Genomic DNA, 11,627 nt, shown 5'->3' with positions numbered 1-11,627 from the left:
GTTTGGCCATATGAGGGACGCAACGGTTGGCTAGAACGGGTCTCTGATTTTTTAAGGCCAGCTCTGAGCACCGGTCTCCCTATGTGCCTCACAGCAGAGCCCGCTTATCTCCACTGGGCTAGGCGTGGTAGCAGAGAACGTCTTTGTGGAGGAAGATGATCCCCACCAGCGAGGAGTTTCCAGAATCTCAGGGGACCCCATAGATTAGTCCAGAAAACAACCAGGGCCGCACGAGGGCGCCAGAAGGCGTGTAGATTGGAGAAACTAGAAAGATGCTTCTGAGGATCAAGGCCTGGACCCAATCGCCGAATTCAACAGGCAGAAAAGACGGGTGGGTCACCTCCCCGTGACAGATGCTGCTCTCAAGACCGTATGAAGCAGGGTGTACGGCACTCCAGCCACATCATCACTAATGCAGTCAACAACTTGTTGACCTCTGATGCAAAATAAAGGTAGTTGACATTTGTTGAGCACTTCACATGCTCAGGTCCTGATCTGAGCTCCTGGCATGTTTTGGTTTTGCCTCATTTATTCCTGGTAAAAACCCTGAAGAAGATGTTATTGTCTCCTTTTTGTAGACAAACTGAGGCTTACGAACTCCCAAAGCTACACACTAACTAGGCTAGGATTTGAACCAAGAGCTGTCAGACAACAAAGTTCAGTAATAACTCCATTGCCCTGTCTCTCACATACCTGCTTAGTGCAGCTGCTGGAAGGGCTGAAGGGCAAATGCAACCAAGACAGTCTTCGGGCACTCATAGACTGCCGGTGACGACCAGGCAGTCGATATAGCTATAGTACTAGGTGGGAAGTGATAATTGACACGAATGTCCTTTACTACCACGCGCTCCAAGTTCAGATGCGGGACAGATGACTTCCGGCTAGGCGATCAGAGAGCACTTCCTTGAAGGAGGTGATATTTGAGCAGAGCCTTGGAAAATAGCTTCCGACTCAGAGAGACAAGGGCAGGGGCGACGTTCCAAGAGGAGGGAACAGCTTAAACAAAATCAACAAGGCAGGAACGGACACGTCGCCCATCCATAGATATATAAAACATTCCGTTTCTTAGGGGATCCAATGCCCAATATTTACAGACCAGGAAGTTTGCCTGCCCCACAGCAACTGGAAAAACCCAGCGTCTGGACCATCCTTCCTGGCAGTTGGTTCGCGGACAGGAAGGATCCCAGAACTTGCCCTGGCCGGGCAGGTGCGACTAGGGTGGGCGAGATTTGGTAGTTCGGGCACCCAGGACAGTGCAGCCTGGCCTGCAGCAACTTCTACTTCGCGACTTTATACTAGTCCTTTATTTTTGGTAGCGGCACCGCACCCCTCCTAGTGGATGCGGGGGGGCGTGGTCCCCAGGAGCCGGAACCAATGGGGAGGGAGGCCGAGGCGAGAGCCCCGCCCCTGATGTGACGCACGACCCCCGGACACAGGCTTCGCAGCCCCGGCCCCAGTCCCTGCAGCGGCTGTAACAAAACCCAGACCCCCAGGTCCCGGCCAATGGAGGCGATTTAGACTGAAGCGAGACCGCGTCTGTCAAAAGCTCCACTCGGCGGCAGCCACAGAGTCCAGGAGGGCTGGAGCAGCCACGCTGCCTCCCCGCCCCCGCCGGGATTTATTGAATATTTGGACTGGACAATTAAGTGGTCCTGATGATGTTACCAAGCCCGATCACCTCCACCCCTTTCTCAGTCAAAGACATTCTGAATCTGGAGCAGCAGCAGCGCTTCCACGGCGCCCACCTGCCAGCGGACTTGGAGCACCACTTCCACCCGGCGCCCTGCATGCTGGCCGCCGCGGAGGGCACGCAGTTCTCTGACGGCGGGGAGGAGGAGGAGGAGGAGGACGGCGAGAAACTGGCCTATTTGAACTCACTAGCCACCGCTGACGGCCAAGGGGATTCGGGGCTCTGTTCCCAGAGCTATGTCCACACGGTCCTGCGAGACTCGTGTAGCGGGCCTAAGGCACATGAAGAGGAGCCTGAGGTCGTGAGGGACCGGAGCCAAAGTGAGTAGAGGGGGAAAGGAAACGCACCGCACATCTGGAGCAATGGCGGAGCGCCCGCAGAGAGCCCACAGACCTTGCCACCACGGCTGCCCGCTCCTTTAACCTCTTTGGCTGGGGTCATGTCTCGCCCTGGTCAACGACAGCTCCTCAGAGCCCAGACGCCTTGCGAGGGAGCCGGGGCGGAGGGAGAAGGACGAGGTGACCCCGACAACTACTTGCCCCAGAGTGGGGAGGCGATGCAGCCCCCTAGGGAAACGAAAGTAGTTGATCCGCCCAGACGCTGATAAGCTGCATGGGCTCAGCTGCTGAGTCCTGACAACTCAGTGTTTTTGCTCTTCCTAAGAGCTAAAGGGGCAAGAGCCTGAACCTTTTCCAGTTTTCTGTAGCGTCAGACGAGTTCTCTGAGCAGAGGGCAGCAGCCCCTCTTCTCCGAAAAGATGGTCCAAGCAGGTTGTGTCCAGCGTCCGCCTGCGGACGCAGGAACTTTTGTAGATACTAGCTGGGTGATTTCCTTCTCTGCTTGGAGCTCAGTGTCCTCGCACCCTCAGCACCCAGCAGAGAGGGAGGGGATGGTCGGAGACGGCGTGGGAACACAGCCCATTCCATGGGAGCCTAGCACTCACACTCCTGAGGCGACGGCCTTTTTTGAAAATTGGTAACGTTTTTGCTTTGTGTCCCAGGCTGTGGGACTGCAGGCCGAATGGAAACCCCGCCGCACTGAGTCTGAGACCCCCGCTGCTCACATCGGACGGGTAGTGAGCTGGGTAGGGAGATCGGATAACTGAATAAAGCCCCCAAGAAAAAGTTTGTTTCTGAGGGGATAGAGTCAAAGAATCTCTTTCCGAAAGAGGAGGTTTGATGTGGTGGAAGCAGGGCTTGTGCTCTGACAGTTCCAGTTCCCCTGGGCCTAAAATCGACATGAAACTGTCTAAATCAGTCAAATTTCTTTTTCTCCCTATGATAACACAGACATCGTCAGGTAGACATTTTGCTGTGAACGTGTAGTGTTTTAAAAGCAAAAATAGTTACTGGGAAATGCACGAGCCTTATTTACACTCACATTTCCTAACAGAAAGATATTTGTGCAACCCACTCATACCGGCCCCCAAATACCAACATACCTCGCACCTTCAGCTATCCGTGATAGAGTGGAAGGCAAGAGAATTTACAAATACTGTATTTATTATGTAGTTGCAAACTTTCATCCTGAAATTAGTACGCTGACCCACACATGTAATACAAGATAATCTTTCTCGCAGAAGCTCGAATTCTAAATAAATGCACATTATCCCTCCACATGGAACGTGCCTCCTCCAGCCGAGGGCGTTTGGAGGATACTTGGGCTGTTGCAGGGTCTCAGAGAGCCAGGAGCCACAAACTTTCCAAAAAGTCCAGGCATTTACTACCGCACGCTCTGCACTGCCACCAAAAGAGGCCACAATGCTCCAGAATCGGAGCCGCGGTTAGGCCAGGAACAGCTAAAGGGACGCTGTTGTTTTGCTTCTGCAGAAACTTGTCAGCTGAAGAAGCCTCTGGAAGCGCCCGGAGATTGTAAGGCGGCAGAGGAGAGTGAGAGGCCCAAGCCACGCAGCCGCCGGAAGCCCCGGGTCCTTTTCTCGCAAGCTCAAGTCTTCGAGCTGGAACGAAGGTTCAAGCAGCAGCGGTACCTGTCGGCACCTGAGCGCGAGCACCTCGCCAGCAGCCTGAAGCTCACGTCCACGCAGGTGAAGATCTGGTTCCAGAATCGCAGGTACAAGTGCAAGAGACAACGGCAGGACAAGTCTCTGGAGCTCGGCGCGCACGCGCCCCCGCCACCCCCGCGCCGCGTGGCGGTGCCGGTGCTGGTGCGGGACGGCAAGCCGTGCGTCACGCCAGGTGCTCAAGCCTACGGCGCGCCCTACAGCGTGAGCGCGGGCGCCTACTCTTACAACAGCTTCCCAGCCTACGGTTACGGGAACTCGGCCGCCGCCGCCGCCGCCGCCGCGGCTGCCGCTGCCGCCGCCGCGGCCTACACCGGCAGCTACGGCTGTGCGTACCCGGCGGGCGGCGGCGGGGGTGGTGGGGGTGGCGGGGCCTCCGTAGCGACTTCAGCCATGCAGCCCGCCTGCAGCGCGGCCGGAGGCGGCCCCTTTGTGAACGTGAGCAACCTGGGCGGCTTTGGCGGCGGTGGCGGCGGGCAGCCGTTGCACCAGGGTGCCGCAGCCGGGGCCGCGTGTGCGCAGGGCACCTTGCAGGGCATCCGAGCCTGGTAGGGATGCGGCGGGTCACGCGGTGGGCCCCCCACCGCAGCCTGGCGCCGCGGACAGAAGCGCGAGAAGGGCTGTATCCAAGGGCCAGGCCCCCTTGTTAAAAAACAAAACAAAAAGCACGCGCAGGTCTCGGTCCCCAGGGTCCCGGAGCATAGCTCACTCGAGGCCTGGAGAAGGGGGTATAGGGGCAAATAGGATCCCTGGGAACGGTCGCGAAAAGCCTCCCAGGCAGAAACGCCGGCTGGGGCGGGGGAGGACGATGGCCCTGACCCTGGCCCAGAAAAGGGTAAAAGCGGCTGGGGCTCCGGCTGTCGCTTGCTTCTCCCAGAGCAAGGAGGGCTTCTCTCATTTGCCCTTCCCGTGGCCTCCTCGAACGTCGGCGGGGAACCCAACGACAAAAAAAGCATGAAGGAGAGAAAAAGGGGGCGTCGTGGCTTAAGAAATCCCCAGGCCTTACCAACCCTTTGCTACCTTTGCGGGCCCCCAGCGCCACACCGCAGTTGATTTTCCTTTTCCCAGCCTCCTGCCTCCGCAGCAGATACCTCGGCCCAGACCTCTGGATTGTCGGGGGATATAGAACTCTGCGCGAAAAACCAGCGGAGCCGGATCAAAAGTGGGGGGTGGGAGTGCTGAACAAATCCGGGACCTGGTGGCCCACCGGAGGTGTTACTGGGTTTCCTTTCTGTTTCGTATTCTGTATTCAGCACATATAATATATATATAACTTTATCCACATGCCGTGTACACACCCGCTGCCATACACTACAGGAGTCAATAAACAAGGTGCAATATTTCCAAACTGTTGGCTAACTACAGACTATGTTTAGAGCAGAAAAATCGGGGAGGGATCCTTTTAACAGGGCGATCAGGGAAAGAAAAGGTGCGTAAGGAAAAGCAGTCCTCCCTGAGCAATTGCAGGCCTGGGCTTCCTTGCACCAGCCCCCAGGCTGCAAATGTGGTCCCTTCAGGCTTTGTTCATTAATTTTTCTTTACTCTTGTGTAGAGGAGAGGTCGGAGATTCAGGGCCTTCTGAGGTCCTGGACTTTCAAATCCCCTATAAGTTTTACCCAGATGCTTAGGCCAATGTCTGGGCCTGCATTTAATCAAGGCTTAGACTCTGCCCCACCACAAGGGTCACCCGGGAAGAGGAAACCTCGTCCTGAGCCCAGCCCTAGGCGGAGCGAAGGCGGCTCTTTCGGGTTCCGCAGGGGCGCCCAGGGGCGCTGCGCCCCGCCGCGGCCGAGCTCTCCCCCTCGGCCGCCCTCCCTTCTCCCCCGGCGGCCGCGGCTTTATGCGGCTCCTTGTCACTTGCGGAGAATGCCTGTGCGAGGCCTGTGCTGCCACACGGCCGATTGTGAGCGTGCCAAGGCGGGTGAATGGGGAGGCCTCAGAACGCCGCGCCATTGTGGGGCCGGGCCTCGCTGAAAGACGGCTCCGGGCCGGGAAGGTGCGGAAAGAATGGCTTTTTATTGGAGTCCCGAACAAAAGGTGTGGTAGGAAGGCGAAGTCCCCTGAGCGAACAAAAACCGCAGCGCGTCGGGATTGACGTCCCCCCCGAGCTCCCCATTGCTTCTCAGAGCGGGGGCTTTGTGCAGCAGTCTGCTCAACAGAGGGACGGAGAAATGCGCGGGGGTTTTGTTCCCCACTTTTTGTGCGCTGTGGGAGGAGGCGGCCAGGGGGAGACGGGGGCTGGGCGGGCAGCAGGGAGGGGCCCGCTGATTAGGCCCGGCCGGCCGGGGCGCAGAGACGTTCAGCGGGAGTCGGTGGCCTGAATGCAGGGTCATTATTGCTACAAGTTTAGCAATTTTGCCCTTACAGGAGGGGGCGGAGGCTGCTAGGCTGCTACGGGGCCGCCGGGCTGGAGAGCTGCAGAGACTCTGAGGAGGAGGAAGAAAAAAGAGGAAGGGAGGAAGGGGGGGGCAGGCAGGCAGGCTAGGGAATCCTCCCAAACCCTCTGACCGCCCAGGATGAGGCTTGGACGCGTCCAAAGGGGCCTAGCGGGAGGCTGGAGAGGCGGCCCCTGGGGACGAAGACCCTCCCTCCCCTCGCCTCTCCGGAGAGAGAAAGACCCTGGAAGCCAGCTTGAGTTAGTGCCCCAGACCGCCAGCCCTCAGCTCCTCTCCGCCAGTCCGCCAGTCTCCTCTCTCAAGCCACCGCACACCTCGGCGTTCGGCTTTCACCACCGTGACGCTCCAAGCCCCCTTCTACCTAGCCCTCTCTTTTGGAGTTTTCTTCCCAGAGTTGCTTACGATAAAGCCTGGGTATGGAACTCTCCCTCCCTAACATGTTTCTCACTGCCTGCAGCTGCGAGCGACTCACCCATCTATCCAACAGTATTTACTGAGCACCTACTAATATATGTAGACTTGCACTGTTCTGGATGCTAGGGACACTGAAAAAAAAAAACTGTGTCCACAGGCTTATGGAGTTTTTCAGGGATGTGTATTGGGGGGGAGGTAGACAACAAACAAATAAATATAAAAATAGTAGATAAATCTAAAAAGGAAAGAGAACCTAGTGCTGGAGGGAGGGTACTTTCAGACAGGTGGTCAGAGAAAGCCATGTTGAGATCACATTTAAGCTGATGCCTGAATGACAAAAAGGAAGCCAATGGAAATAGCCCTTCACTATGGCAGCCTCATGCGTCTGCACACTCCCTCACCTCTGTCTGGAATGCCCTTCTACCCCCATTTTTCTGGTAGGCTTCTGCTAGTCTTTCAAGGCCAAACTTCTTTCCTGAGCCGCCCAAGTGGAGGGAGCCACTCCCTCATATATACCACCAGAGTCTTAGGGACTTTCCAATATCACAATATGCAAGAGACATAGTGTCTCTTGTAAAGATATATTTGTCTCTCTCCCTCCACCTGAGGTCCTAGTAAGGTCTTGCAGGTGGAAGCAGGTTGGCATCTTTTTCCTCTGTGACAGATAATCCAGTAGGGGATCATGGAGCCAGGCTCCTTCAGCTCCAGCCTCCCCTAGTGTTCCAGAACCATGCGGAAGCCCCAGTTGTGTGGAGTGGTGGCACTGGGTGCTGGCTGCAAGGGAAATGTGGCGCTGAACTCTTGGCCCACTTGGGTAGAGCCTGCAATCCTCAGGGAAGACATGCAAACCACCGCAATCCCAGAGGAAGGTCCTGCTTTCCGTGCCCTTGATGCCTTCTGGGGACGCGGCTTCCCCAGTGGATTGTCGTCTTTTGCCCCACAGCTCAAAACCTAAGAAAGGAGGACTGAGAACTTGGTGATGACCTTGACACTAGGACATAAAGTTTAGTGGTTGAGGAGAATGCAGGATTAGGAAAGAGCGAAGACTCAGGGTGCGGTGGGGTTGGTTGTGGAAAGCTGCGATGTATACGATAAATTCGGGACCTGCATTTGGGACCAAATTCCACTTTCCCTAGATTGACTAGGTGAGGAGTACGGTAGGTGATCAGGACGTTGCACGGCACTCCGGGAGCTCTGGCTGCCAAGGCGGGATTTCAGCGCCTGCGCTCTAGGAATCCCAGGGTTCGGGAGCAACGCCCCGGTTCCGCTGGGGGTTTCCTAAGTAAGCAACTCCTTTTTCTCCAACCTAGTCTGTATCCTGCTGGGCCGTGGCCTCTTAGGGCTCCCAGCCTCAGATCCCCACCTTCCTTGCCTGGCTTCCTCCTAGCCAGGGGTTGGTTAGTCTTCCTTCACTCTTCAGCCCCCCTGTTCTGGAAAAGAGGCGTGCGACCCTCATAGAGGAAACAGAGCTGTTTCTATGGATGGGCTTCCGCGCAGTTTGCGTGTCTTAAGATACTTAGAACCAGACTAGACCAGCCCCCTTGCGACTTCTTACCCTTCCCCAGAGCCTGCAGTCTCCGGGTATAAATAGCTCCCATCTCTTCGCATGAGGATTTCCGTACTGCTCCTTCCAGGGGCTCCAGGGCCTTGGGCATCCGAGGGTGAAAACCCTTGACCAACACAGCTACCTCTTCCTTGAGCTCCCTCTGCAGGGGAAAAGACCCCTCCCAGGCTCAAACTGCTACTTCGTTGGATTTTCCTGTGAGCAGGTGAAGTCCTCCCTTCGGGTTTCTGAGCCCAAAGGCCAAGATAAGGGTGGACTGTATGATTTCCTGGCCCAAACCTCCTTGCTTCTCTGAATAAATGACTAATCCCGACCCAGTGACTGGTACCCTACTGGGCTCAGGAGGTGGGTAGGCAGCACTGGTGGGGAAGATGGAATAGGTTCTAGAAAATCAGCAGTCTTTTTCTAATTTTGAGGGGTTAAGATGCTGGATTCTGGAGTTAGGCTGCCTCCATTCTAATCTCAGGGCCACCACAATCAGTGGTGGAGACCTTAAGTACATTAGGAGCACTCTGAACCTCAATTTCCTCCGCTATAAAATGGATATTTGTATAGCAACTCTATCAGAAGTTTGTGCATAATGCACAATATTAGGCATACAACTCAGCGAATGTTTATATATGTAAACACTCATGTACCAGTCACCTTGGCTTTGAAAATCAGATGGTCCATGCAAAAAACAGTTTAGTGTTTCTGGTAGGCATCAGGCATCAATGTTCTAGGCCAGGCGGGGCTCGGCTCTGTGGATGCTGAGAAGTAAGGAGTCTCCTCTTCCTCTGAGGCAGCCCCAGGTCCACGGGGAGAGCAGGACAGGCCCGAGGATTCGGAACCCCAACACCGCGGGCGCGCATCACCACAGAAGTGGCTCGGAGCTTTTGCCTGCAAGCGAGGGTCAGGCGGCTCCGGGCGGGGCCTGCGGGGCTAGGACAGCGTCACAGAGTCCTGGACTTCGGCTGGGTCTGGGAACTTCGACGGACGGGGTTCCAGGCAGAGCCGCGAGTCCTCCAGCCTTCATTGCCGGGAGGAAAGGGTAGGGAGGGGAAATCCAGCCCCAGTCGACGAGGCTTCCTTGGGGTCCCGCGCTGCGCGGGTTCCCGGCGCAGCGAGAGCGACCTGGGCCCGCGCATCCCCTCAAGGGTGGGGCTTGGTGGGCGGGCGCTTCCCTGGAGAAGGGCCAGTGCAGGAGGCGGGCTGGTTCAAGGCCTGGATCGCAGCCTCCTCCTCCTTCGCTTTAAGATTCAGGGCCCAGAGGGGACTTCCCGGGCGCCTTCTCCCAACCCGAGGGGCTGGAGACCTGCAAGGACGGCGGAATCTCTGCGACCAGAGTTCTGGCGCTGCCTCAGCCTGGCTCCGCGCGGAACCGCCGGTGCGGCGCCGGTGCGGCGGGGCCTGGGCCGCCTCGCACACCGGCTCGGGGAGGCTGGAGCCCGCTGGGCGGGAAGCGCGCCGGCGAGCGCGGGGAGAGCCTGGCCAGCTGTCGCCGGGAGCGCCCAAGCTCGCAGAGCAGCGGTCCTGAGGATCGCAGCCTGGGCACCGAGGTAGGACGCTCTGGGAGGGTTTGCTGAGTTTATCAGGGCCCTGTAGGAAGTCCAGGGGAAGCGTCTGCGGAGGGGGCAGTGATCTCAAAACCACATTTGTTTAATTGAAAAGACCTGCTTTGTTTTCAGCCCAGACTGTAGGTAAACGTAACATTAAAAACAGCAAAGTTTTCTTAAGAGGCGTTTAGAAAATTTATTGAAGTGTGAATTGCCTACAGAAAAGACGTAAGTGCACACAGCTCACTGAACCTTCCTAAACTGAACACTGCCATGAACCAACTCCCAGATGAAGGAAACAGTATTTCCAGCCTTCCGAAAGTCCCCCACATGCTCCCTCCTGTCACTACTACCGCTGCCAAGGGTGGCCACTATCCTGGTGTCTAACGGTATACATTACTTTTGCCTGGTTTGGAACATTAAACAGAATCGTACAGTGTGTACTCTACGGGCCTGGCTTCTTTCCGTTTATGAGATTTATCCATTTTGTGTGTAGTGGTAGATTATTCACATTTCTTACTTTAGTCCATTGTGTGACTACACCACAATTTATTCATTCTGCGATGGGCATTTGGGTAATTTCTAGTTTTTGGCTATTGTGAATAGTGCTACTACAAACATTCTAGAACAATATCCAATAGAACTTTTTGCGGTGATGGCAATGTTCTCTATCCATGCTGTGCAATAGGATAGCTTCTGGACACATGTGGCTACTGAGCACTTGAAATGTGGCTGGTGTAACAGAGGATTTGGATTTTTAATTTTCTAAAATCATAATTAATTTAAATATAAAGAGCCACATATATTGGACAGCACAGGTCTAATATGTCTTTTGGTGACTATAATAAACATTTCTATTCAATAAATCCATAGGAATGCAATCACTAAGTCATAGAATATGAATACCAGCTTTTGTAGATTCCACCAAGCAGTTTTCTCAAGTGGGCTGTATTAATTTACAGTCCCACCAGCAGTAGTACCACATGCTCCTCAATACTTAGTATTTTCATTTCATTTCTTTTTTCATTTTAGCCATTTTTATGAGCATGTAATTTTTTAAAAAGCTTTTGTTCACTTTTAAGTTCATGAAAATTGCCACCTAACCTTAGTAAAGATGAGGAGGAGGGTGGTGGTTGGAAGGACTCTAGGGGACTGAGAGATGTTATAGGGGTCTAGAGTTCACCCTTTTACCATCTGACCCCTGCAGTGAGGCCTCCCACCCAGTCAGCCTTTGCCCCTGAGAAATGGACCAGGGTTAGCACGGCATTAGTAAGGGGCTATGTGTTTGGAAGTGATACATCTCCCATAACTCGTGGTACTTTATGGCTTCTCAAAATTAGTGCCTCTCTTGCTTTGCTATTACCGAGTGGAATATCCCACCAAAGGAGATGGTGAGATTGTCTGGCAGACTGCAGCCATGGCAGAGAAGCCAGGTTTTGTGCTGGCTCAGTTGGAGTTTGCAACTTGGCTCTGCCTTGTATAAAATGGCATTAACAATCTCTGGATGTGCTATATCACTGGCTGGCTGAGGAAGAAAGTAAGCCCTGGGGAGGCGGAGAAGGGTCTGCCTACTCTGTGTTGGGGTGCGGGGTGTGTGTATGTGTGTGTTGCTTTGCAGACATTCTAATCCTCAGAATAACCATATGAGTTAGGGATTCCTGATTTACACATGTAGAAACAGAGGCTAAGGTAGATTAAGTCACTCCCCTCAAGGCCACACAGCTAGTAAACAGTAGCAGCAATCCTAGTAAACAGTAGCAGCAATCCCAATAGGACTTTCTACCTGATGCCACTGAGAACATTTCTGACGTTTTTTTTCTTTACCTCACTTTCCTGAGTAAACAGAACCCTTGGCTGGGGCAGATCTTAAAATTCTGGATCAAATGAGATGTCCTCTGCTAAACCTCCCTTTGGACAGACCCAAACTGATCACTGACTGATTGTGTGTGGCCAATTAAGCAAAGGAAGTGTTTATTCTGTTGTAATACCCATGGAATTCACATTGTGT

The 11,627-nt window shown here is 54.5% G+C and overlaps 2 protein-coding genes across 2 annotated transcripts in view; both read left to right on the top strand.

Annotated features, from left to right (window-relative positions):
* The first annotated feature begins 1,316 nt into the window (after positions 1-1,316).
* On the top strand, positions 1,317-4,918 carry NKX2-3 (NK2 homeobox 3). Its single transcript, XM_017681265.3, has 2 exons — positions 1,317-2,010; positions 3,520-4,918. The coding sequence occupies exons 1-2, from the start codon at positions 1,656-1,658 to the stop codon at positions 4,260-4,262; spliced, it is 1,098 nt and encodes a 365-aa protein (XP_017536754.2). The 5' UTR covers positions 1,317-1,655; the 3' UTR covers positions 4,263-4,918.
* A 3,465-nt stretch (positions 4,919-8,383) lies between these two features.
* Positions 8,384-11,627, top strand: part of LOC118966941 (uncharacterized) — a 40,681-nt gene continuing 37,437 nt past the window's right edge. Inside the window, exons 1-2 of the mRNA XM_073240035.1 lie at positions 8,384-8,429; positions 8,866-9,622. Of these exons, the coding sequence (XP_073096136.1) occupies positions 8,384-8,429; positions 8,866-9,622 (803 nt within the window). The remainder of the gene's footprint in view (positions 8,430-8,865; positions 9,623-11,627) is intronic.

Source organism: Manis javanica, chromosome 7 (genome assembly GCF_040802235.1).
Source record: "Manis javanica isolate MJ-LG chromosome 7, MJ_LKY, whole genome shotgun sequence".
Lineage (NCBI taxonomy): Eukaryota > Metazoa > Chordata > Mammalia > Pholidota > Manidae > Manis > Manis javanica.
This window is presented reverse-complemented; position numbering and strand designations above follow the sequence as displayed.